At 35.3% G+C, this 23087-nt stretch overlaps 1 protein-coding gene across 5 annotated transcripts in view; it reads right to left on the bottom strand.

Annotated features, from left to right (window-relative positions):
- Positions 1–594: 594 nt before the first annotated feature.
- Positions 595–23087, bottom strand: part of EDEM3 (ER degradation enhancing alpha-mannosidase like protein 3) — a 54190-nt gene continuing 31697 nt past the window's right edge. The window contains exons 14-21 of one of the 5 annotated variants that reach the window (XM_081025206.1): positions 20042–20207; positions 19635–19789; positions 18578–18734; positions 16375–16566; positions 14820–14985; positions 11726–11911; positions 10403–10450; positions 595–4509 (exon numbers count right to left, since the gene is read on the bottom strand). In XM_081025206.1, coding sequence (XP_080881332.1) covers positions 4100–4509; positions 10403–10450; positions 11726–11911; positions 14820–14985; positions 16375–16566; positions 18578–18734; positions 19635–19789; positions 20042–20207 — 1480 coding nt within the window. In that variant the 3' untranslated portion in view covers positions 595–4099. The remainder of the gene's footprint in view (positions 4510–10402; positions 10451–11725; positions 11912–14819; positions 14986–16374; positions 16567–18577; positions 18735–19634; positions 19790–20041; positions 20208–23087) is intronic. The other 4 variants (XM_081025208.1, XM_081025207.1, XM_081025210.1 and 1 more) reach the window with 4 other exon arrangements.

Genomic DNA, 23087 nt, shown 5'->3' with positions numbered 1-23087 from the left:
CAATGGAAGCAGCAAGGGCTCTGGAAATAGAACAAGGGTTTCCATTCCATTGCCCAGTCACCAGAGGTGGGTCTTTGAGTAAGATGCTTACAATGTGTCCAAATCTCAGTTTGCTCATCTTTAAAGAAAGCAATTATCAATGAATAACAGTGATTATTATTAGATGTTTCAAGATAGCTGAGCTCTGAAACCCTGGAACAGTAGAAATGAAAAGCAGAGTATCACAGTGTCTGAAAGTGGCTGCTAAGAGATAATGGCCTCACTGGAACTAACAGAAGTTAGTATTTCTTTTGATGGTAATATCAGAAGGACAACTGATTTTATTAAATACAAGTAAACTCAAAACATAACCATGTTACCAATACTGACACTGGGAATCACTAACTCTGACTCCATGCTGAGGGTCGCTGACACTAGCTGAGTGTGGAAATGTTGAATGTATGTTTGTGTTTCTATACCCTAAGATGTTCTCCCAAGTAAATTGGGGTAAAATGAAAATTAAAAGGAAGACAGAGTGGTGAAAAAATTTTAAAGGATATCAAAGTATAAAGATATGCAAACTGATACTAAAATTTCAAATTAAAACTAGACCAGAATATTTACATATTTTATTAAATCTTTACAATCAGTAATTATAATCAAATACACAATTATATACAAGGATTATATACATTTTGCCCAGACTTTTACATCACAGTACATAGTTTCCCTTAGAAATATTGTATACATTTATCACCAAACAATAAAATCCAACAACAGTAGTGTTACAGCACCTGTTAGTACAGACATCTTTTTCATAAATTACATCATAAGAAAATATACGGCTGTAAATTGGGCTTTTAAAAATGTCTTTTATAAAATCTGAACATACAATATTTCATTCACAGAATGTTTTTTTTTCTATGTTCTGACTGAAGCCTTGTGCATAAAACGACTGGTTGGAATAGTTACTAACACTTCCCCCCCATCACCAAAAATTATAAGCACTATTTGAATTACTGATGCTGAGCTTTCATTACGATGAATTTGGCATGGGGTTTGGTGAGAGAACAAATGCTGGTTTTACTATAAAAAGTGTGCGATGGAATTAGAATTAAAAATAATTCTTAAGAGAGTAATTATATTAGAGAAATTAAAGTCAGAGCGTGCACAATTTTTCATTTTACTCTCTAATACTGTGAAGAAAGGGAAAAGTATAATATCAAAAAATTATTTGTTCTGAAACAACTATTCTTGTTGGAAGCCTATTAAGGTTAAACAGAGAAACAAAAAACACACAAAAAAACCTACCCAAGAAAATATCCCACCCCAAACATATCTAGTAAATTACAATTCTTTCACATCTAAAACTTTATGGTAAAAGTATTGCAAATTAGGGTATATCATTTCAATGGACTTTCATAAGCAGAAAAACTACAGCTATTTTTAGTAGGTAAACAAGTTAAGTTTCAAAACTTGAAAATACCTGAATTAAATATTTGCTCTAATATTTAACTTCTAACTTTCAGATAAAATCCTTACTTGATTCCAGATTTGTAAACATTGTATAAATCCTTCTTATTCAAACAATTTTATGGCTGTGGTGACCACTTCAGCTCTGTTTCTATGCAGTCAACATTTTACTGAGGTAGACCAGATGTTTCTAAAATTCAGGGTCTCATAGGATCCCCTGAATCTTTAGGAAGTAAATCAAATGTATATAAAAGGGAATTAAAAAAACAAAACATAAAAAAACCTAATGCTGTTGGAATTTTTTAATGAACTCAAAAACAACTTCATGGCAGTATGTCAAATAAGAAATGTAGAGTCAATTGCAATGTTGGAGTTCTGAAGCTTAATATTACACCTTCTTTCCTTAAATGGGAAAAATCAAGTTTCATTCCTTCTGGGTGTTAAGTATAATTTTTTTTTTAGGATTCACTTTTCTAACCAGTGAATAATTTGCTTCTAGACCTCAATGAATGGCAACAACTCCCCCTAACGGCCAAAGGAAGGGAGAGCGACAGTAAGCTGGCTTTTCACTGTATGCCACAAGATCTTTGGTGGAAAAAAATTATGTTGTTTTGATAACTTAGAAAAGTTAGATTTAGACTACAATGGCTCTGAGCTACAAATACAAAATCAAATCACTGAATATAAGGCTTCTGTAATCAAAATCTTAGAGGAACATCTGCTCCTTTCTCCAAGCCCCAGTCTTACAAATCAAGGCAAGTCAAGTAATTAAGCTTCAGCTATTTTGGCAGCTTTGCAATTAAGGTGAACAAAGCACTATGTCTATCCTTTCGTATACTCTGTGTATTATAGTTCTATCTTCTTACATCAAATTTCACATGCAGTGACTAAAAATATCCATTTGGGTGTCAGGTTTAATTAAGAGCCAATAAAGATTTTTGTACTTCCCCCACCCCCCAAAGTGAATTCTCTATTAGATTTATTACTTACTGACCCAATTAAGTTTAGCTGGATTTTTTTTTAAAGCAGCTATTAATCCCCTTATAAAATATGTTTACCTGGGATCTAAGACATACTGTACATGAATATACATAACTACAATACAGCACTGCTGTTCTTTTAACAGCTCCATATACAGTTTAAGTTCATCAGTACTTCAAAACTGTTTTACGAGAAGGTTATTATATAATGTCATAGTAAAGAGAAAGGAAATTAAGTCTCAAATATTCCTTTAGACTGATTCAGGTTTTTAAAAATAAATAAAATGAGTAAAGCCATGATTTCAACTACAGGGCTATCTATAAATGTCAACAACAAAGCTTTTTTAAAACTTAAGTGTGGCCAGCACCAGACTGCCACAAAAAAGAAAAAAAAAAGGAAAAAAAGTCTCATCCATTTATATGGCTATATGTTAGTTGCTACTGTGTAAGTTTTTTACACAGGTTACCATAGACTAATTTTCAAGTGCGTATCAGAAGGAATATTTGTTAAAAAAAAAAAAAAAGCAAACTTAAAAACCATGCTTCGACAGAAAATGTGACAGACTCCTGAAGTACAACTTTAGAAACCATAGTTTTAAAGGAGAAAAAAAAATAGTAGTTACCCCAGGATTTTTAGATCACTACCACAGTTTTACCAAGGCTCCCTAAGATAGAAAAATGGAAGAAAATGTATTCAGTTATTGGCGATATGGGCCTTGTGGCTCAAACTGCATACTAAACATGGCATGGAGTAAGGCTGATGGCTAGAGGTAATCACCTCTAAGAAAAATGAACTGGAGAAAAACAATAATTTACCCTACAAGGATATAACATTACGTTCCATTTCAGAGTAGTCACAGCTTTCCCTATGGAAGGCCCAATGGCAAGTTCATATTGCAACTATATTCTAGTTTCTCCCTTACTCCATTTTCCAAAAATATTAAGTAACCAATTTCCACAATATATTATCTGACCTTTTTACTTGGTCCCAATGATTAGTATTTATATAGAGAACTCACTGAGAAAAGTACATTGGCTTCAGCTTTGGTTTAAATGAAAGGATCTTGTTAAGAGGAAAAGAGTCAAGTCATCTTGATCATTTGTTACACAACAAAGCAACGGAAAGTGATGAGCAAAGACAGTTTTCCCCATGAACGCGTTTGCTTCATAACCACTTAGGTCACTTCGAGTGTTTCTATGAAGGCAGCACAACCAGAATGCCCACAACACTCATGTGTTTCCCAAAATGGCCTCTAACCCCAAAACCAAGACAGCCGAGCTTCCTTTAATTAGAAAGCAATACAAATGCCTATTCCCCACCCCACTATTAACTGAATTTGTTTCTTGTCTATCCAGAGACTGCACAAATCTGCTTCCTAGGCACGTCCAGCAAGCTTTTCCTGGCCTGAGGTGCTGCCAGGTAGGGTGATGTTCTCATCTGAGGGGGGAACTGTGAGTTTCCCTGTTGGGTGGGACAGTCTGAAACAAGGTCAATCCTGCCACGGCACACTCTGGATCCCTACGCCAGCCAGCCATCCCCGTCAGAACGTGGTCGTTCATCACCACACTTACAGCCTCCCACCGGAGAGTCTGCTTGGTATGAGGGAGTCCGTTAACCACAGTTTACCTCTTCTTTTTAAATACCTACCAGGAGATGCTTCAGTGAGTCATAGTTCATCCTTCTCCATCATTTCAAATGCTTCTATATCTTCATTCCAGTCTGCTAATATGGAGTCTATCGGCTGTACCTTTTTGCCCCAGCTCACGTTGGGAGTAGGCTCGTCCTCAGTTTCTGACTGTTCTTGAACTTGGTTATCTAAATCTGTACATTCACCATCAAGGCTGGGAGGCTCATGGTTTTCCACGGGATTAGAATTCTGTTCGGAAGGAGAGACGCTTGCAGCACTGTCCGTGTCTGCTGGGGATAATGATTCTGGTTGAGAGTTTAGCGAGTGTTCCTCAGAAGACTCTTGATCAACTAACTCCACCTCCTGAGAACCTGATATGACCGGGTCCACACTCTGATTCTGAGAGTCATTTTCAGAGGATGGCTGTTCTTCATTTTCCATCTCAGGATCTGTGTATGGAAGAGACAAACTTCATGTTTCTTTTTCCTTTAAAACATTGATCCCACTTTCAAAAGCATACTGGTTTTTGCAATAAAATGAAGAGGTAGAAGTTAAAGAAAATCATGTTAATGCAGAACAGTAAACATTAACATTGAAGGGTAAAAGACTGCCTTATAATAACGCAATCACATTTTTCTGTATATTCATTTTGCAAAATGGGACATTAGAAAATAAATGTTCTTCCAAATTGAAAAGAATGACTAATTAATAACTGATAAGACTGCCTTCAATGGATATTAGTAAATGCCAAGAAATACACTAAACAATACTAAGAAACTACATATAAATTCACATCATATATCAAAAATTTATTAAATATCTAAATTTAGGAGACCTTGCACATAAGACCATATTAAATAGAATAAATTTTAAATAGCACATACTCGTACCATTGCTGTATCTTAAGATAACATTCTTTTGGAAAGTAAAATTCCCATTCAGTAAGCCATGAAAATGCAGGTAATACAAAATTTTGGACGATTTAAGGCTATTAATATGATTAAGTAAAATATTTTCATAAAGTCAAGAACTAAGATTACTTAAAAAATTCTATTTCATTATTGTTGGTCTATGAATTATAAACTATAATCATTCCAAAATCCAATGGCAGGCTGAACAGCAGGTTAAACCTCTTATAATGAATATACAATGAAACCACGAGAGGCATTTTATTTAGGGTTTCTACAAGAAAGTGCCTAAATAGCATTGACGCCCACGTGCTGCATGGTCCTGGGTCTCTGCAGTCCATCTGCAAATATCTTCTGAGTGTTCACTGTGGCGCAGGCACTGTGTAAGGTGCTAGGGAGAAAACTAGGCAGATACACACACCAGACCTGCCCTGATGGATCTTTTGCAAGGGAAAACGACATTTACAAAGAATCACACAAAATAAATGGAGACCTCTGTGACACGTTAAGGAGATCTGAGGGTTTCCTTCAGAAAGTGATACCTGGGCTGAGACTTAAAAGATAAGTAGAGTTTGTTAGTCAAAGAAGGGAAGATGGAACTATTCTAAAACCAGAAAAACTGAAGGAAATAACAGGCATGCAGGAAGGTATTGGTGGGTGCATATATATATATATATATACACACCCCGATTAGGTAGGATAACCTGACTAGGGAAGTTCAAGTTCCTACAGTGTGTGTGTGGGGGGGGGGAAGAGGGACAAAGGTGAGGAGTGCCCATACATTCTCTAAGCTGTGAAAAAGGGACATTCTAATGAGACAATTAGGGAACTGCCCAAAAAAGAAAAAAAAGGAAGCTGGCTGGCTTAGAGTTCATTTATGCTATGCTACCCTAAATTCAAGGGAGAACCAAAACAAACAAAGAAACCAAAGAAAAACCCTTCAAGTTTCTTTCCACGTTGTATTAGATAGGAAAAGGTGTAGGGCTATTTCACCTAGTAATAAAGATTGTGCTTTTGGCAAAAATTACCCTAGGGTTACATATTATACAATATTGTTTTGGAAATCTAGCTAACACAATAGGATAACAGTCAGTGTAAATACAGGAAAAGGAAAGAACAAATTGTATTTTCAGGTTGTATTATATACTTAAACTCAAAGCAACTCTTTAATTTTTAAAAACACTATTAAAAGAATTTGATAATGAATAAAAATAAGATAAATAGGCAAACAGCAATAACCCCTCTATAGTAGCAGTAACTGGTTAGAAATAAAATTAAGCACCCTTTTCATAATCAAAATAAAAGCTACGAAACACAGAATTAAATGTATTATGAAAAATCCAAGACCTGTATTGCTTAATACTATAAAATCTTAGTGAAAACATAAAACAAGATCTGATTAAATTTACAAGTGTATATTCCTGGAGGGAAAGTCTTAACATTTAAAATTTTCCCATTTTATATGTAAAGCATGCAATTATACAATTCCGAAATAAATCCCATTTCTACTTCACTTTATTTTTGGGAACAGATTTTTAAATTCCTATGGAAAAGTATACATCAAAGAGAAATCAAGAAATTCTGAAAAGAATTAGTGAGAGGAGAGTTGCCTTCTCATATATTAAAATCTATTCAAAACAGCAAACTTTTATTGTTGGCACAGGAATAAAGAGATTAGTGCAAACGAAGAGCAAGTTCAGAAACAGATCAAATGTATAAGAATATCTGATAGATAGCCAAAGAAGCAGCAATCAGTAAAGTAAAAATGGCAGCTGGAGAAATACACAAAGGAAGGAAAGAGTGTCTGCCACTCTGCTGTAATACAAACCTTCATTCTAAGGTGCCTGCTGTCATCAGTGTAGAGCAGGGGTGTCCAAACTTTTTTCAACGTTTCACCAAGGGCCATATGTGGTAAAATACACAAACAGCCGGGCCACTCACTCGAGGTGAAGTACGTATTGCCTCACCTGGTTTATTTAAGTAAACTAAATATATTTTTGGAATTTGCTGCAGGCCAATAAAAAATGGATCGTGGGCCGCAGTTGGCCCTCGGGCCGCAGTTTGGACACCCCTGGTATAGAGCATCATAGTTCTAAAAGCAAAACCACTGACTACATCGTTAAATTCAGGAACGGTGTATCAGAAACACAGGGAACAAAAAAAGCATACAGAAAGTCTCAAAATACAAAGAAAAGGAAATTAATAAGTTTTAATAATAAAAGGACAAGGGAAACTTGCACAAAGACATAAAGACTGGATGCTCTATAATTATTCATTCATCTCTACAACCAGCATTTACTCAAAGTGAGGAACACAGAGATGAGAAACAGGTAAAGTACAAGAGAAATTTCATGAAGAAGATGGCATTTAAACTTTGAGGCTAAATGTCCTTAAAGAAGAAAAAGGCCATGGCTGTGGGGACAGGGATGGAGAAAGCATTCCCAGAAAGAGGGAAGTGATTTTGCAAATGCAAAATTGCACCAGAAAACATGCCAAGGTTGGAGAAGGGAGGGTAGATAAGTATTAATTCTGCCAACAAGAATGATTCGGTGTTCCTTTCCCAGCAAAGAGGCTGTCTGCACACATACTAGATTTTTCTCCTCAGAATCAAATCCTTTTCAAAAGCAATCTAAGTTTTAAAGTTCCACGTTAGGACACATTTACACCAATAAACTTCAGTGGGGGATAATCTTAGGAAAAATAACTAACACTGCCAGGCTTAAATCTTGACCAGTGCAAACCAGGGGGCCTTTCTTTTCTTTCCCCCATTTCCTTGGTCTGCCTCTTTATTGGACAGACACAAATAGAGGAGTAGCCCTGAAAACACCCGTCTATGCTCTTAAGGCACTGTAGACATACACTGCAAATGGCAAGCATGATAACGTATTGAAACTTTAAAAGGCTGATTTTTTTTCCCTTGAGAAATAATACTGAGAGAAGGAAATTGATTCTTATTTATAAACTTTTTCAATTTGGATCTAAAGGTAATGACACAGTATCTTTTTGTTTGTGGGCGCAGGGTTGGAATTATTGAGTATCTTTATAAACTTGACATTTCAGAAAGACGGGACACATGAGAAACATGGTAAGAAAAATTTTACTTAACTTTTAGAAGTGTGGCTGGTTTTAGAATTGTGACTGGTATGACTGGAAGAAGCACCATTTCCAGTTGATAAGTTACTAATTCTTTACCGTGTTTCCCCAAAAATAAGACCTAGCCAATCAGCTCTACTGCGTCTTTTAGAGCAAAAATTAATATAAGACCGGGTCTTATATTATGTAGTATATCATATGTATGTTATATATGATATGTTATATATCATATATTATATATCATATATTATATTATTATGTTACATATCATATATTGTATTATATAAGACCCAGTCTTATATAAGACCCTAGTAAAATAGACCAGGTTTTATATTAATTTTTGCTCCAAAAGACACATTACAGCTGACTGTCCAGCGAGGTCTTTTTTCGGGGAAATACGATACTTTTGAAGAAGAATGTGTACAGTAGTACCCATTATCTGTAGGGATGTGTTCCAAGACCCCTAGTGGATGCCTGAAACCGCAGATAGTACTGAACCCTGTATATGTACACCATGTTGTTCCCAAACATACAGACCTATGATAAAGTTTAATTTAGGCACAGTAAGAGATTAACAACAATAATTAATAATAGAACAATTATAACAATATACTGTAATAAAAGTTATGTGAATGTGGTCTCTCTCTCTCAAAATACCTGGAAACTGATCTGGCTATGTACTAAGTGACTAATGGGCAGTAGTGTACATAGTGTGGATATGCCGGATAATTCACATTCAGAAAGGCATGCAATTTAAAACACGAATTATTTCTAGAATTTTCCATTTAATATTTTTGGACCATGCTTGACCATGGGTAACTGAAACTGTGGAAAATGAAATTTCAGATAAAGGAGGGGCTATTATAATAAGATATCTGAACAGTTTTGCTAGCAGATAAGACTACTGCTGATATTTCTATATTAATGACTGGGACTCAGAATAAGAAGGTGGGAGTGGGGGCTTGTTCTGGGGTTTCTGTATTCTGTATTAACATGTGGGAAGAACTGCTCAAGCAAAACTATGTGATTTTATAAGGGAAATATGCATTTATGGAATGAGATTTTAGAAAAGGCAATCTGGTGGACATTATAATGCTTAGATTTTAGTGATGCTATTATTTGGTGTACTTATATAATCCTAGTACCCTGGTGGTATAGTATGTCCAGATACATACCGTGTTTCCTGAAAATAAGACCGGGTCTCATATTAATTTTTGCTCTGAAAGACGCATTAGGGCTTATGTTTAAGGGAAGTCATCCTGAAAAATCATGCTAGGGCCTATTTTCCCGGTTAGGTCTTATTTTCAGGGAAACACGGTAGGTGGGAGATAAAAAAAAGGGGCGCCTTGTTGGTGTTTTTCAGTGTTCCTCAAAGCGTAGCTGAGTACAATAACCTGGGATGCTTGTTTAAAATTTCATATTCTGATTCCCTCACCTTCAGAGTCTGATTCAAGATTCTGTAATAGGACTCAGGCATCTACACTTTTAACAAGTACATCAGCTGATTCTGATGCAGAAGAGAAACACGAATAAATGCAGTAAGGGCACAAGATAAGTTAATGATAACCATCACCATTAACTTCTTAGGATATTTTCTTAAGTGAATAAAGCAGCTGATTTAATAAAACCATTATTTATTTTTGTTACATTGATAAATATTAACAATTATAACTTGTTGCTGATTTAGTTAATAAAGTTGTACAGTTCTTGAAAGAACTACACAAAAAAGGGAGTTTTTAAAAACCTTTTTGTTAAAAGATCACTCTGTAACAAAATCAGTTCAATAAATTTATAGACTATGCAAATTTTAAAATGTACATAGTTTAAATAAGGCCCCTTTACTGCAAGATTCCTAAGGGAATAACACTCACATAATTTTTTTGTAGTGCTATAATTTATCTTTTTTTATATCCTATCTCTGGGACGGCAAGCTTTAACATAATTTCACAGATCTAACCCCATGCACCCCTACAAACATGAGTTTTTAAAACAAGTCAGTATTATAAATATTTTACATTGTATTCAAATAAAAAGTGACCAAAAGTAATACATGCCAAAACAATAATGTCTGTTAGTGACTTGCATGGACACAGACTAGTGAATTCATATTATAATATATGGGATATTTAATTTATAGGATTTGTTATGACAGGATCAATAAAGAATTATTATGGGACAGCTGACTAGACATGAAAATAATCTAATTACATTAAATCAGATATTACTGTGGTATCCACTGAAAAAAATTATATACATGTGTACACGTGTGTGCATATGTGTTATGTATGTGTATATGTATACACACATACATATAATTTATATATTAATGCAAGATACTTACTACTATTAATAATGTAGCTTGGAATCATTTTACCTTTTAATATTGCTGCTGAAATTCCAATGGTAGCACAAAATAGGGGGGAAAAAGCAAAGGCATTAACGAGTTACATGGAATAATAATTTGCCTGCGTTTGATGTGCCTAAATGCATATATGAAGGAAAGAAGATCTGAGTTTAGAAAAAGGGCTCAGAAAAAACATCAGGTACATAGGAGGATTAAAGAAGACTAGAAATCTTTTTTATTCTGTTTCCATCTAAAACATCCTTTCATACATATGTCCTACTCACCTCATTGCTCTTAAATAGCTGACATGTGAAAGAACCTCAAATAAGAAAAACACAATACAAGAAGACAAGACAAAAATACTGATTTGGCTAGCACTAGATAACTGCTAAACTTTTTTTTTTTTTTTTACTGCTCCATTTGGAAGTTATAGCGAATTGAGTCAGTTTCCAACATGGCTGTCAAACAAACGTCCCAGGGAATTCAACAACCCTATACAAATGATACAACTTGATCCATTTAAGAAGGATAAGAGGAGTATAGCTCTATAGGTGTCTCCAGTGGATAAGAAAGATCGTTACCGTAAGTGAGATCACAGCCTATGCCTGATGGTTCACTCTCCCTCTTTTCTCCCCTATTCCTGGGTGTGAAACTATAAAAGCATACTAGTAAGACCTTGCATTTATACAGTAATTGGGGTTTCAAAGAGCTTCCAAATTACTAACAAACATTTTGGCCTAGAGAAAACTATACAATACACTCTCATGAATTAATAAGGCATGCTAACTTGTTCTTCAGACACCAGCCATTTGCAACTCTTGTTAACTTATAAATAGATCTTAGTGGAGAGAAGCTGCTAGGTTTCTATTGCCTTCACGACAGCGATCACTTGATTATAGGTGGCCTGGTGAAACCCAATTACTATTACGTTGTACACAATACCATTCTATACCATCTCATTTTACTCTTTATGAAAGAAATGTAAGATGCAAATTCAGTGAAACTGAATGGTGAACATTTGTGGATGTTAATGACTCTATAGATGTAATCTCTTGCATTTTTATCACTGGGCAGAATTATAGCAAAAATCATAAATTACACATTAATATAATTCTAAAAACATCCTAACTCGGCACAGCCAAATAAATGTTTCGCTGCTCTTATTTCCAAACGAAAAATCTATTTTGAAACCATCTTCTAAAAATTCTACTGATTTTACCAGTGAACCAAACATCAGTTTTTAAAAAAATCACTTTTGTTATCAAACTATCAAAATGAATGCTAACCTGCATTAAAAAACCAGATGATTTTCACCCTTACCTCGATCTTTCGCTTTGTCAGAAAGGAGCACTTCTACCTCCTCATATTCTCGGAGAGCGTCCAGTATGATACTTCCTTCTTTGCTGAATAAGAAAAGCATTGGGATCTTGATGTCATCTGTGTCCTTCCCATCACCCGCCATCTGGAACAGAGGGGCAGTATCACTGCTGCTCCCCTCATTGTCGTCTAGCCAGAAAATGAACAGGGCAAACATTAAAAAAGGCGTCTGTTAAGAAGGTCTACCTACCCATCTTTACGGTTTTTTACCTGTGGCGGCATTAATTTTATGCATAAAGAACCATAAGAACAAACATACTTTTTGGGCCCACTGATCCTACTCCTAGAAATTTACCCTGAGGAAATAATTCACAAGAAGCAAAATGATTTATGCCCAAAGCGGTTTACGGGAGTAATATTTATAATTGTGAACAACTGCAAACTATTATAATGTACTACCTGATGAAGCACACAGAAAAAACAAAATATTATTACATGAAGAAATAGAACAGAAAATTCTATGATTATGACTAAAAATTTCATGTGCTATGGAAAAATTCAGACTTGGATGACAAAGAGAACTATGAATGAACTTTTACTGTTTAAGATTTCCTCTAATGGCGTTGTATTCTCTTACAAAATGGATAGTTCTGTTTTATATACTCTTCACAAAGAATACTTATGACTATAGTGGTTTTTCCTCTATAAGTTGAATGAAGCACTATTGCTATTTAATACTGGGTAATAACAGTAGCAGGACTGCTAACTACTGTTTTATTGGCGACGCCAATTACGTCCACCCCTAGTCTCACATGCCAGTCTCCCTGGAGAATCTGCCTGTCCCTTCTCAGAGAGCTTGCTCCGATAGGCCCTGCTAAGTAGAGAATACCATGTAGGACTCACCACCTTGGCATAACTGACTAGACAAAAGAGGACTACCTGACCCCCAGTCTCTCTGGGGGATCTGGAAGTTGCACACAGAAAGACCATTTCAGGTAGCAGTGGGAATGGTCATTTTGGAACTGATGAGCAAAGAGGGAGCAGGTTGGCAGGAAGCTGGAGAATGAAGCACAACTGCAGAGACATGCAGAGTTCTGTTCTCTGTATCTCCAGGGGGTTCCAGAGATAGACACAGAGATGTGAAAAACACTAGCTATCATGGTTCCTGATGACTCTTAGTTCCCACTTCTACTTCCTTAGAATGCTCAGTTGTATTTCTTACTCTTGGGTTCAATGAAAATAATTCCATTGCCATGTAGTACACAAACTTGCCTTCTTAAACCAGCTTACATAAATTGTCTTTTGTAGCCAAATGATTTCTAAGATAATTTGTCTTCTAGTACTTGCAATAAAAAAACAACTAAGTCCCAATTTGCTCAATTATATACAATTAAAACCAAACAAAATGCCTCATCAGATATGAAACAACTTAGGGGGAAGAAGTTACACAAGAAAGTTTCCCCTTAAAAATTAAATTTTCTGAGAATAAGGATCATTGCCTCTTAATTTACCCACAGAATTCAGTACAGGATTCTGTAACAAATAGAAAACATTTGACTTGACAAACCTTGCAGAATATAGAATACTAAGAGCATTAGACTTCACAAAAAATTAGGGAAACTCTAAAATATTCCACGTATGTTCCAGACTTTATTTTTAATATTTTATATTTTTAAAGTCTTAGTAAGACATGTTCAAAATGATAGTGATATTAAGCTATGAATTTTGTTAATAAAAATAATCTCAGGGTGCAAAATAGCCAAGGATAAAGAAATGACTTAAGTCAGGCATTAGCTTACGTTCCTGTAATTGGCCAGACAGTGAATATTTTGGGCTTTCCAATTCTCTGCTGAAATCACTCAACTCCACCCCTGTAGCTTGAAAGCAGTGACAGATAATACGTAACACGGTGGCAAGGCTGTGTTACAATAAACTTTTACAAAACCAGGCAGTGAGCTGTACTTGGCCTGCAGGCCAATAACTGATTTAAGTTATTAAGCAGAAATTTTCCTGATACTTACTTAACTAATGAAATTTATGCATTCATTAAATCAACATTGGAGTGCCCATATGGGAGATAAGCAAAAAGAATAATAATTTTTCACTGAAGTAAATTATAGTATTTTAAATGTCTTAACTTTTATTTACCCTGAATTCAAAGAGGAAATCGATCCTAATTAGAAATAAAAAATTCAAAATGGATTTCCCCTGTGAGAGAAATTATGCAGAAGAACTAACTTCACAACTAGGATGTGACCTCAGTGTTCCCAGTTCTTTTTGAACATAAACGCCTATTTACTTAAAGCATAGAAAAGCTTATTCTTTTTCTTGATAGTTATGGCCTTTTTTTCTATGAAAAACACAAAAGCAAAATACACAGTTTAAAATATCTGGAGGAAATGATTTGAAGTTCATAATTCAGGGGGAAAAGACCTAAAGAGAAAATATTTGCTAGCAACTAGTACTTATACCTATATACCTATATACCTTATACCTATGTCAGCTATTATGCTAAGAAATTTTATATGTATTAGCTTCAAACTTTCTAACCATCTAAAAGATATTAACATTTTCACTGGAGCTCAAAAACTATTCTACTGAATAAACAGATAAAGAAAGTGAAGCTGGGCCAAGTTTACATCACAGTTTTGTGGCAGAGCCAGGAACCCTCTCTCCTGTGTCTGACTCCAAAACCTGCAGCTTTGTGGCGGAATGGATATTTTCAATGGCTTCCACTGCAGGTGGCAGGATGTAATTCTTGCCCTTAGCAAGGCTTTGGATCTTACGAAAACATTTTCTTATCCATAATGCTGGGTGTTTTTACCACTCACCCTGACCCCACCTTCACACCTGACCCAAGAACTTTTACTGGCATTAACATACAGAAACACCAATCTAGCCTTTCAAAAAAGACAGGAGATACATAGAAATTAAGAGTCATGAGATTACCTGTCCATTATGCCATCTAGTGAAGAAAAAATACCAAACTCTTTGCTAAAATAAAAATAAAAGGAAAAACTAAAAATAAAAAATAAAAGGAAAAAATCCTAAAAATTATCTCCTCTGAGTCAACAGAATGACGTACAGGATGACTTACCAATGACAATGCCGCCAATGGCTCCAGCATTCTGGATGTTGCGTGCCTTTTCTGCGAACATGCACTGTCCTCTTTGTATCAAAGCAATTTTCCCCATCACTGCCTCAGGGTTGGTCAGCTCTGAACAACCATTGTATGGTCTACTGCTTGCAACAAATCCTCTTGTCTGTCAGAAATAAAAGTAACTTAAATATTCTTTTATCTTCTCAAATCACTATCTAGTCATTCAATAAAATTCAGTACCTGGAGCTTTAGGTAGACCTTATTTCTTTGCTAATGACAACATATCCCATATATATTTAGCATAAACTTTTGTTTTGAACATTTTGCATATCACAGTACACAAACAATATTTCTATCGTACTTTGCAGTTTATGAAATATTTTTATGTAAATTACGAAACCTGATCTTTATAATGACCCTGAATGAAACAATACAGATAATATTTCCATTTTACACAAGGGGAAACTGGGACTCAGGTTACATAATTTGCTCAAAGACACAATGGTAGTAAGAGGTGAAGTTGGAAAGGCAGATTCACTACATACCCACACCCACACTTGTAACAGCTGGGAACCATTTTAAAACCATCATTGGTAACCAGAAACGCTTTTGAAAGAGTGGAAAAAATAAGTTTAGTCTACATGAATCTGCAAGTAGTTCTTCTTCCTAGAAAAATTAAATCCACTAGAGAATTGATTTCAAAGATTTAGTGTAAAGGTTTTTTTAATATTCCTCTAGAATGTAAACTTCATGAGGGTGTGGATCTTCACGGGTTTTGTAAACTTGACATACAGCAAACACCTAAAATAGTGTCTAGAATATAGCAGGGACTCAATAAGGAGTTGCTGAATGGATGAATCAATCTATAAACCGACATAGCTTTATAATACACACTAGAAAACGTCTAAATTAGGGGTAATAGAGTTCAAAGAGCTTTGCCTTCTAATTATCAGGATACTTGGGTTCTGGTCCCAGCTCTGCAACCAATAATTTACATGAACTTGTGAACCATTCAGCTATATAGCTCTTTGTTTCCTATATTAAAATGAAGACAATGAACTAACTTAGTGGTCTTCCGAGCTTGCTCACTGGACCCTCAGCACCTGATGCTCTCCACAGCCACCTGAGCACCTCTGCTTTTAGTTCTTCTCTACAGTAAGCCTCTGAGGTAGATTCTGGTTCAAAGAAAGGTTCTAGCAGTTCTCAAAAATTCTGAAAACTATTTTTAGATAAATTAAAGATACTAAATTAGAGAACAGACCAAGAATTGGACAGTACCTGAACAATATTTTAAGTAAAATTCTGTAAGCATTTTATATATATATATACATACATATACATACATACATAATCACATATATATACATATACATATATATAAATTATGACTCAAAATTTTCAAGATATGCTTTTACCTTTATTTTATTCTGGAACACTGAATACTTAGATTTTTAAAAGTGAAATTACTAAATTAGAAGAGACTAAGAAATTAGACAGTACTTAACCAGTATTTTTAATCCAATTTCCGTAAGCGTAGTATAAGTGTACACACCTCTTTATGCTTAGACAGATCTAGGCCAAACTGAGCTGGCCCAGCCGTCAGTACGACCCTGCCAAAGAACGGGTGGGACACAATCTGTACAGCTCGTGGAGGGAGCTGCTGCTCTTTTTGTTGCTGACTCGACAATTCAATCATCTCCTGCATGAACCTCAACCCATCTTCAGCGTCAATTGAACTAGCAGCCTAGGAAAGAAACAGATAATTTTATCCTTCCTTTCTGGCAACATTCAACTTTTTCATTTCTTAAATACTACTGCACTCTAGTCTTTTACTCTAAATGTTCTTCATTCAGTTTTGGTCCCTACTAAATATTTATGGCCTTATTTCTTCTAAAAAAAACATTACTTCTGGAAATATTTTCTGAAAATTACAATTCTTATCAATATCTCTTTCATTGTTCTACAAAGCATTCTTGATACAAACTGATAATTTGACCGCCACCCAATGATCAAATAGTCTTTGCTTGTTTTCTCCACTGTCTCCCCTTTTAAGAAATAAACCTCATACCTGATCCGTACTTCCCTTCTTTGAGATTATGAACCAACAACCAGATTAAGTTCAAAACGTATTTATTAGGCACCTATTATATCCCAGTACTTGACTAGGCACTGAGGAGATAGTCTTTTACTTTAAAAAGTTTGTATCTGGAGGAGAGAGACGTGTAAAACTAGCTATAGTAAAATTTTTCAAGTGGAAAAGTGGACAGGGGAATGACCAATTTTGCCAGGCTGGGTCTGGGAAATATTTAGAACGACATTTGAATTGAGTCTTAACAGAGGAAAAGTTGAAGAATGCCTGACTGACTGTAGTAGAAAAAAGATGGATTCCTGACACTTTACAGGAAAAGCCAATGGGACTTGATAGGAGTTAGAAGACAGAGGAGGATAGAAAGGAGTTATGAGACAGACATTCAAGCCTATCCTAAGATTTCTAGTTTTGGTGACTTAGAGAACAACAGGGTTTACTGAAAGGGGGAACAAAAAGAAGGAAAGAGGCACAAAGGTGGGGGCAGGAAGAGATAACTCAGGTTTGGACAGACTTGAGGTTGAGATGCAGAAATGTATGACAGATCAAAGTTGGGTGTAAGAGTCAAATTAGGAATCAGGGTTACACGTGCATCTCTAAGAAACCAGGTGTACCAAGATGACAGCTGCTTGTAGAAACAGATGGGACAGCTGAAGGAGAGGACAGTGAGACGAGAGAAAGATCAGATTCTTTGGCAGTGCCTACACTGAGTGTTTGTACCAAGAAAGGAGAACTGCAAAGGCATTTACAAGGCAATGAGCAGACAGGTGGGAAAATACATGCTGCTGGAATGCCCTGGAAGCCAAAAAAGCAATGTGTTTTTAAAAGGGTCAGTCAACCCGTTACAGAAAAGTTTGATCATATGAGGATTAAGAGGCCACCGGATGGCAATTATGTCATTGGTGGCCTAAATGAAAGCAAAGTCATTGCAGATGCCACTCCCACTACTGAGGAGTGAGGGCAAGTGAAACATAAGGAAGCAGGTCGAATACTCTGAGTAAGGACAGATATGGCAAGGACAGAGATGAGACAGAAATCTGAGGGGAAGGTGAGGTTGTGTGAAGGTTTGAGATTTAGGGATACCCGATTACGGTTCTAGGTTGAAATTATTTAGCAAACTATGTAGACTTCTCAGACTTAATGTATTACTAAGGTGAATAATGTAAAGACCTCAGGTTATGAAAACTTTTTTAGAGCAAAAATCAATAAAAATTTCCCCAAGAGGCATGTTATCTTTCCTAGGCATAGACAAATAAGTGCAAATTTTGATTTCTATAGAGAATAAAATACTTGGATTCTATAGCTCTAAAATAACATAAAATATAGAGATAGAAATATTAAAACTAATTATCAGCTTTTAAGATTAGGCTCTAAATAAAAATAGTGGAAAGACAACGGATTGAGAAACAAAAAACTTAGATCTGAGTCTTACATTTGACTTTATTACCTTAAGCAAATCATCCAACCTAACCTATTTGTGATTTCATTGATTTATACTATAAAGAGGTTGAATTAGATGGCTTTACAAGATATTTCCAAGCCCTAAAATTCTGATTCTCTAACTTTAAACCACACAAAGTTTCTTCAAAGCCAAATGCCATTATCTTATGAAAGCTAATGAGAACAAAAAGGGTAGAGGCGGTATCTAATGAGTATAGCAATGTCTTACTTGGATTGCATGTTGAACCAACTGGACTCTCCCATCTTTGAGGTGAATCAAACTCACCCCCATCTTCTTCAAGATTTCTAAATGCTCAGGGTTAGTGGCCATGAAATCTCTGGCTCTCAGAGGAGGTTTAGCTCCACTCCTGAAACTCTCCTCTCTGCTAAAAGTAATTATAGGCAAGGCTTAAAAACTACAAATATGAACTGGGGAAAAACACAAAGCAAATAAAAATAACGATAGATATTTGCAAAATTGCTAGTTTTAGAACTAGTGAAAATGGAATAACTGGAAACAGGTATTTGCCTACAGGTAACTTAGGTTATTAATAAGTGGTATAGCTTTCAAATATATTTTACACTTATAAAAGCATGTATATTATATAGAAGATAGCATTACTAAGCAGAATTATAACCATTTGAAAGAACAGAATCTGTTACTACTGTTTTCTTTCTCAAAAAACAGGGTTTTCTCCCAGTATTTTAAAAGTAAAACAATAGTTATATCAGTGAATAGTAACATTAACTTAAAATTGTTATTTTTATTTCCTAGTAATGGCCTTTCTAATGTAACTATTTGGAAGAAATGAATTCATTAATGCAAAAATTTTATTTAACAAGGAAGACTAAGTACCTTGTCAAAAAATCAAATCAAACAAAAGAGAAACTATGTTTGTACTACACAAAAACTATAGGTATGAGAAAAAGTATTTCCTACATATGGCAAGACATGTGGAAGTATTTGATGAAACTATTCTGTACAAAAATAAGCTACACAAGTTGAAAACTGTTATATGCTGTCCACTCACTATTATTACTTAGCTTATTAAACAAAAGATAAATAGAAAATTTCCATAATGAAAAAGACACTATTGCAAAATAAACTTTGCTATCTTTTAACTTTACTAATAATTTTTATTTCAATCAGTGATAACTATATACATCAGTAATTTTGGTCTTAAGTGAATGTCTTCTTGATGTTATGCTCCTTACGGTCTCTGTCATTTATTAACTTTGATATAATATTACTTTGATATTAACAAATATAAAATAAGACATCTTACACTCTGATGATCCCTCTAGGACAGCTCTTATCCACCACATTTTTCAAGGGTTCACGAATGCTCTGTGCATACAATGGGTCATTAGGGAAGAGAATCTGAGTATTTGGACAAGTCCAATCAAAATTACTGTCATCCAGTTCTATGTATTCTGAAGTCTACAATATAAAAGAATGTCATGTGAATTAAAACAATTATTTTACTTAACATTATAGTTTGCTCAAAGGAAACATTAAATAAAATGTAAGCGTATATAGGATGCATTAAAAGAAAACATCAAGTGTACTTTTCCTCCTACCACATCACATTTATGGAATTCTAGTCACGGATTACTTTTCACCTGGAAAAGTAAAACAAACACAGAGAAATAAAAAAGAGAGTAAGATATTTCATTAAAAAACATAACCTACTGTGTTCTTCCTAGAGATGCTTTGATTTGTAGTAGAGAGCCAAAGAGGTAACAGATGAGCTTCGGTTGTGAAGATGTAATCTTCTATGTCAAAAATAATGTCCTCTTTATCCGCAAATAACAGGTAAAGATATTTAAACATTTCAGCCAAGAAGAAAGAATCCATTCTAAAATAAAAGGTCACAAATAAATCTAAGAACATAAAAATGTCCAAATGCCAACTATCTGAAAGCCACAGAGTCAAGGTCAATAGACCTATCGACTTCAATTTAGACGTCCACAGAACTGTAGACTATATGTATCCCCTGGTGGTAACAGCTTTGATTCCAAATATTTTCCAAAGAAACGAAAAAGACCAGAGGGGCTGCCTACCACAGAGGTACACTAAATCTTATCAGTACTGCAGACAAGATCTTCCTATTGGTCTTCCAATGAGGGAGAGTTTTCCATTTCTTCTATAGAGAACCACAGCAGGGATATAATGCAGATAAATTTTAGTACTGAGAACCATATAATCTTCAATTAATGTAACTGAACTGGATGAAGTAATACAATTTTGATGGCGTTTATTATGTGGCCATTTAAGTGAAGAGTAAGAAGGCTTTCAAGGTAAAGGAAATCATTTACAAAAAGTTGCATGAAAAAAGTATGACACAAAATCAGATGGACAACGATAACTTTGTAAATATTTAAATACCTATCAAGAAAAGAATATGGAGAAATGAAGGGGATAAAAATGTATGCAACTTTACAAACGATTTAATGTTATAACTTTCCGTAAACATTTTTTAAAAAGCTTTAATTAAAAATGGCAGAAAAAGAGCAGAGCTGTTAGATGGAGTAATAGTAACAAAATTAAATTATTATCGCCCAAAGTATCCCAGTTTTTGGCAGTAATAAGTAACTTGTAGTTTACTGGATGGGTTGCACAGTTTCATACCTCTGGCCACGCCCACTTCCTGGCGCACCGTAGGCATTCAATAAGTATTTACTAAATCGCATGTAAGTTGAAACAGCATTACTGAAAAATGAACTGGAGAGCTAATAGAACATAGTGGTAAAGAACATGGGCTTTGGAAATAGAAAAGACCTTCCGTGATTAGCGGGGGATACTATGTGACCATGGGGATACTGTACAAGGAGTGTGAGCTTCAGTTTATTCTTCTGTAAAGACATAACAATTACACGCCTAACTTGGTGTAAAAACTAATTGAGATACCAAGTGTCAATTATTTAGCATAGCACCTGGCATACATGTGAACTCAAAAACAGAGCTGTCATTATTTTTCCTACACACAAATGTTTTATTTTGGGGTAGTATAAAGTTCTACACTAAGTATAAAGTTTACACTGAAAACATAAAAATCAGTTGCTCAAGAGCAGGGTGGAGCACATCCATTTGTCACCAGGCCATAGTTAAGTATTGAGGTCAACTGGTCACAAGTTCACTGTGAGTTGAACATAATAAGGCTACTAAAAAATCTAAAGCACGTCTAACAACACAGTACGATGAAGATTGGTTCTCAGCCTTCTATTGGGCTAAATGCAACTGAGAGGCACAGTGCTGCCATGGCTGAGTCGAAGAAGCAGTGATCCTCAACTGGCTAGAGTGTGAGCCCATCAGCCCCACAGGAAGTGAGCGATCTCTGCCTGAATCAGATGGTAACAGGGCCGCTGTGCCAGGCACATTTTGAGTTGGCTAATTCTGGACACGATATTTTAAGAGACACTCTATATACTAGAATACAATTAGAATGGGGCAAAGGCAGCAGTAAGAGGTCCAGAAACAACATCATATAAAGAATATTCAGTGGGGGGGAAAGATGTTAAATTTAGAAAACTGGGACTCTAAACAGAGTAAATCATGTCGCCCTCTATAATTCTTCCACTTATAATGCTACCCTTCTTGCCACTAGAGCACGTATCACATGGCTGGTGAGTATCTGCTTACACACTAATTTTCTTCACTGACTACAGTGATTCTAATTTATCTTTCCATCCTCATAGCTAAGTGTAGTGAGTGCCTGGCATACAGTAAGTGATTAATCACTGTACCTTGAATGAGTTGCCGGTATAGCATTGCGGTCAAAAGCCAATCTGTCTTGATTAGAATTCTGACTTAATCTTACTAATTATGTCACCGTGGGCAAGTTCCCTAACCTTTCTGTGCCTTGGTTTCTCTACCTATAAAATGAAGGCTATAATAGAAGTTACATTTCACAAGATTGTTGTAAACATTAAATGAGTTAAACATTGAAAGTGCTTAATTAGAAGAGTGCCTAGAATGTAAGAAGCAGTCAATGAAGGTTACAGATAAATACACAGGCTATCTGCTTTCATTACTGGCTGTTATCTCTGTGCCTGTTTTCAGAAACCTACTCATTCTCATCAGCTGTGACCAGGGAAGAAAGTTTCAAGTCTAATAAGCTATTATCTAAATACTGAGCGAAGGACTAAGGGACAATTCTGAAAAGACGAGTGCCTCTAGTTCTTGTGCCTGAAACTCCTTTTACCACTTTGTTCTTTCTAGTTCTTGCTCATCCTTCAGGACACAGGATCCTCCAGAAACCTTTCAGTGATTATCACATCCCAAGTGGCATTTCCTGGCCCTTTAAAACACTTACACAGTGTTTTAAAACCTGTTTATCTGCCTGTCCTCAGCAAGTCAATGATAGAAAAGACATGTTTTATATCTTTAATCCTCCAAAACCAGCATAACCCTGGAACATAAGATGCCTTGGTAAATATTTATGGAATGAACATTTGCTAATGAAATAAACAAACAAAACTTTAGTGTTTATTTAGAGATTTCTTGCTATGTTCTGGACAATTGAAATAATCACAGATAAGTGAGCTCAGAATAAGTGGAATGCTAGTGAATGTTAGTGAATATTGCATTAACCAAAGAGTGCTTTTTATATCGTGAGTATTCATGCCATCTACATCTATCACGTATCCAAAGAAACAGAAACTGCCATCAGTCTTCCCCAGCCCTCCAAATTAGCAACAGAATAAGAATACACACATTAACCACAATATCATCTTTG

Source organism: Rhinolophus hipposideros, assembly GCF_964194185.1.
Source record: "Rhinolophus hipposideros genome assembly, chromosome: 19".
Lineage (NCBI taxonomy): Eukaryota > Metazoa > Chordata > Mammalia > Chiroptera > Rhinolophidae > Rhinolophus > Rhinolophus hipposideros.
Note: the sequence above shows the minus strand (reverse complement) of the source record. Positions and strands in the feature narration are given on the sequence as shown.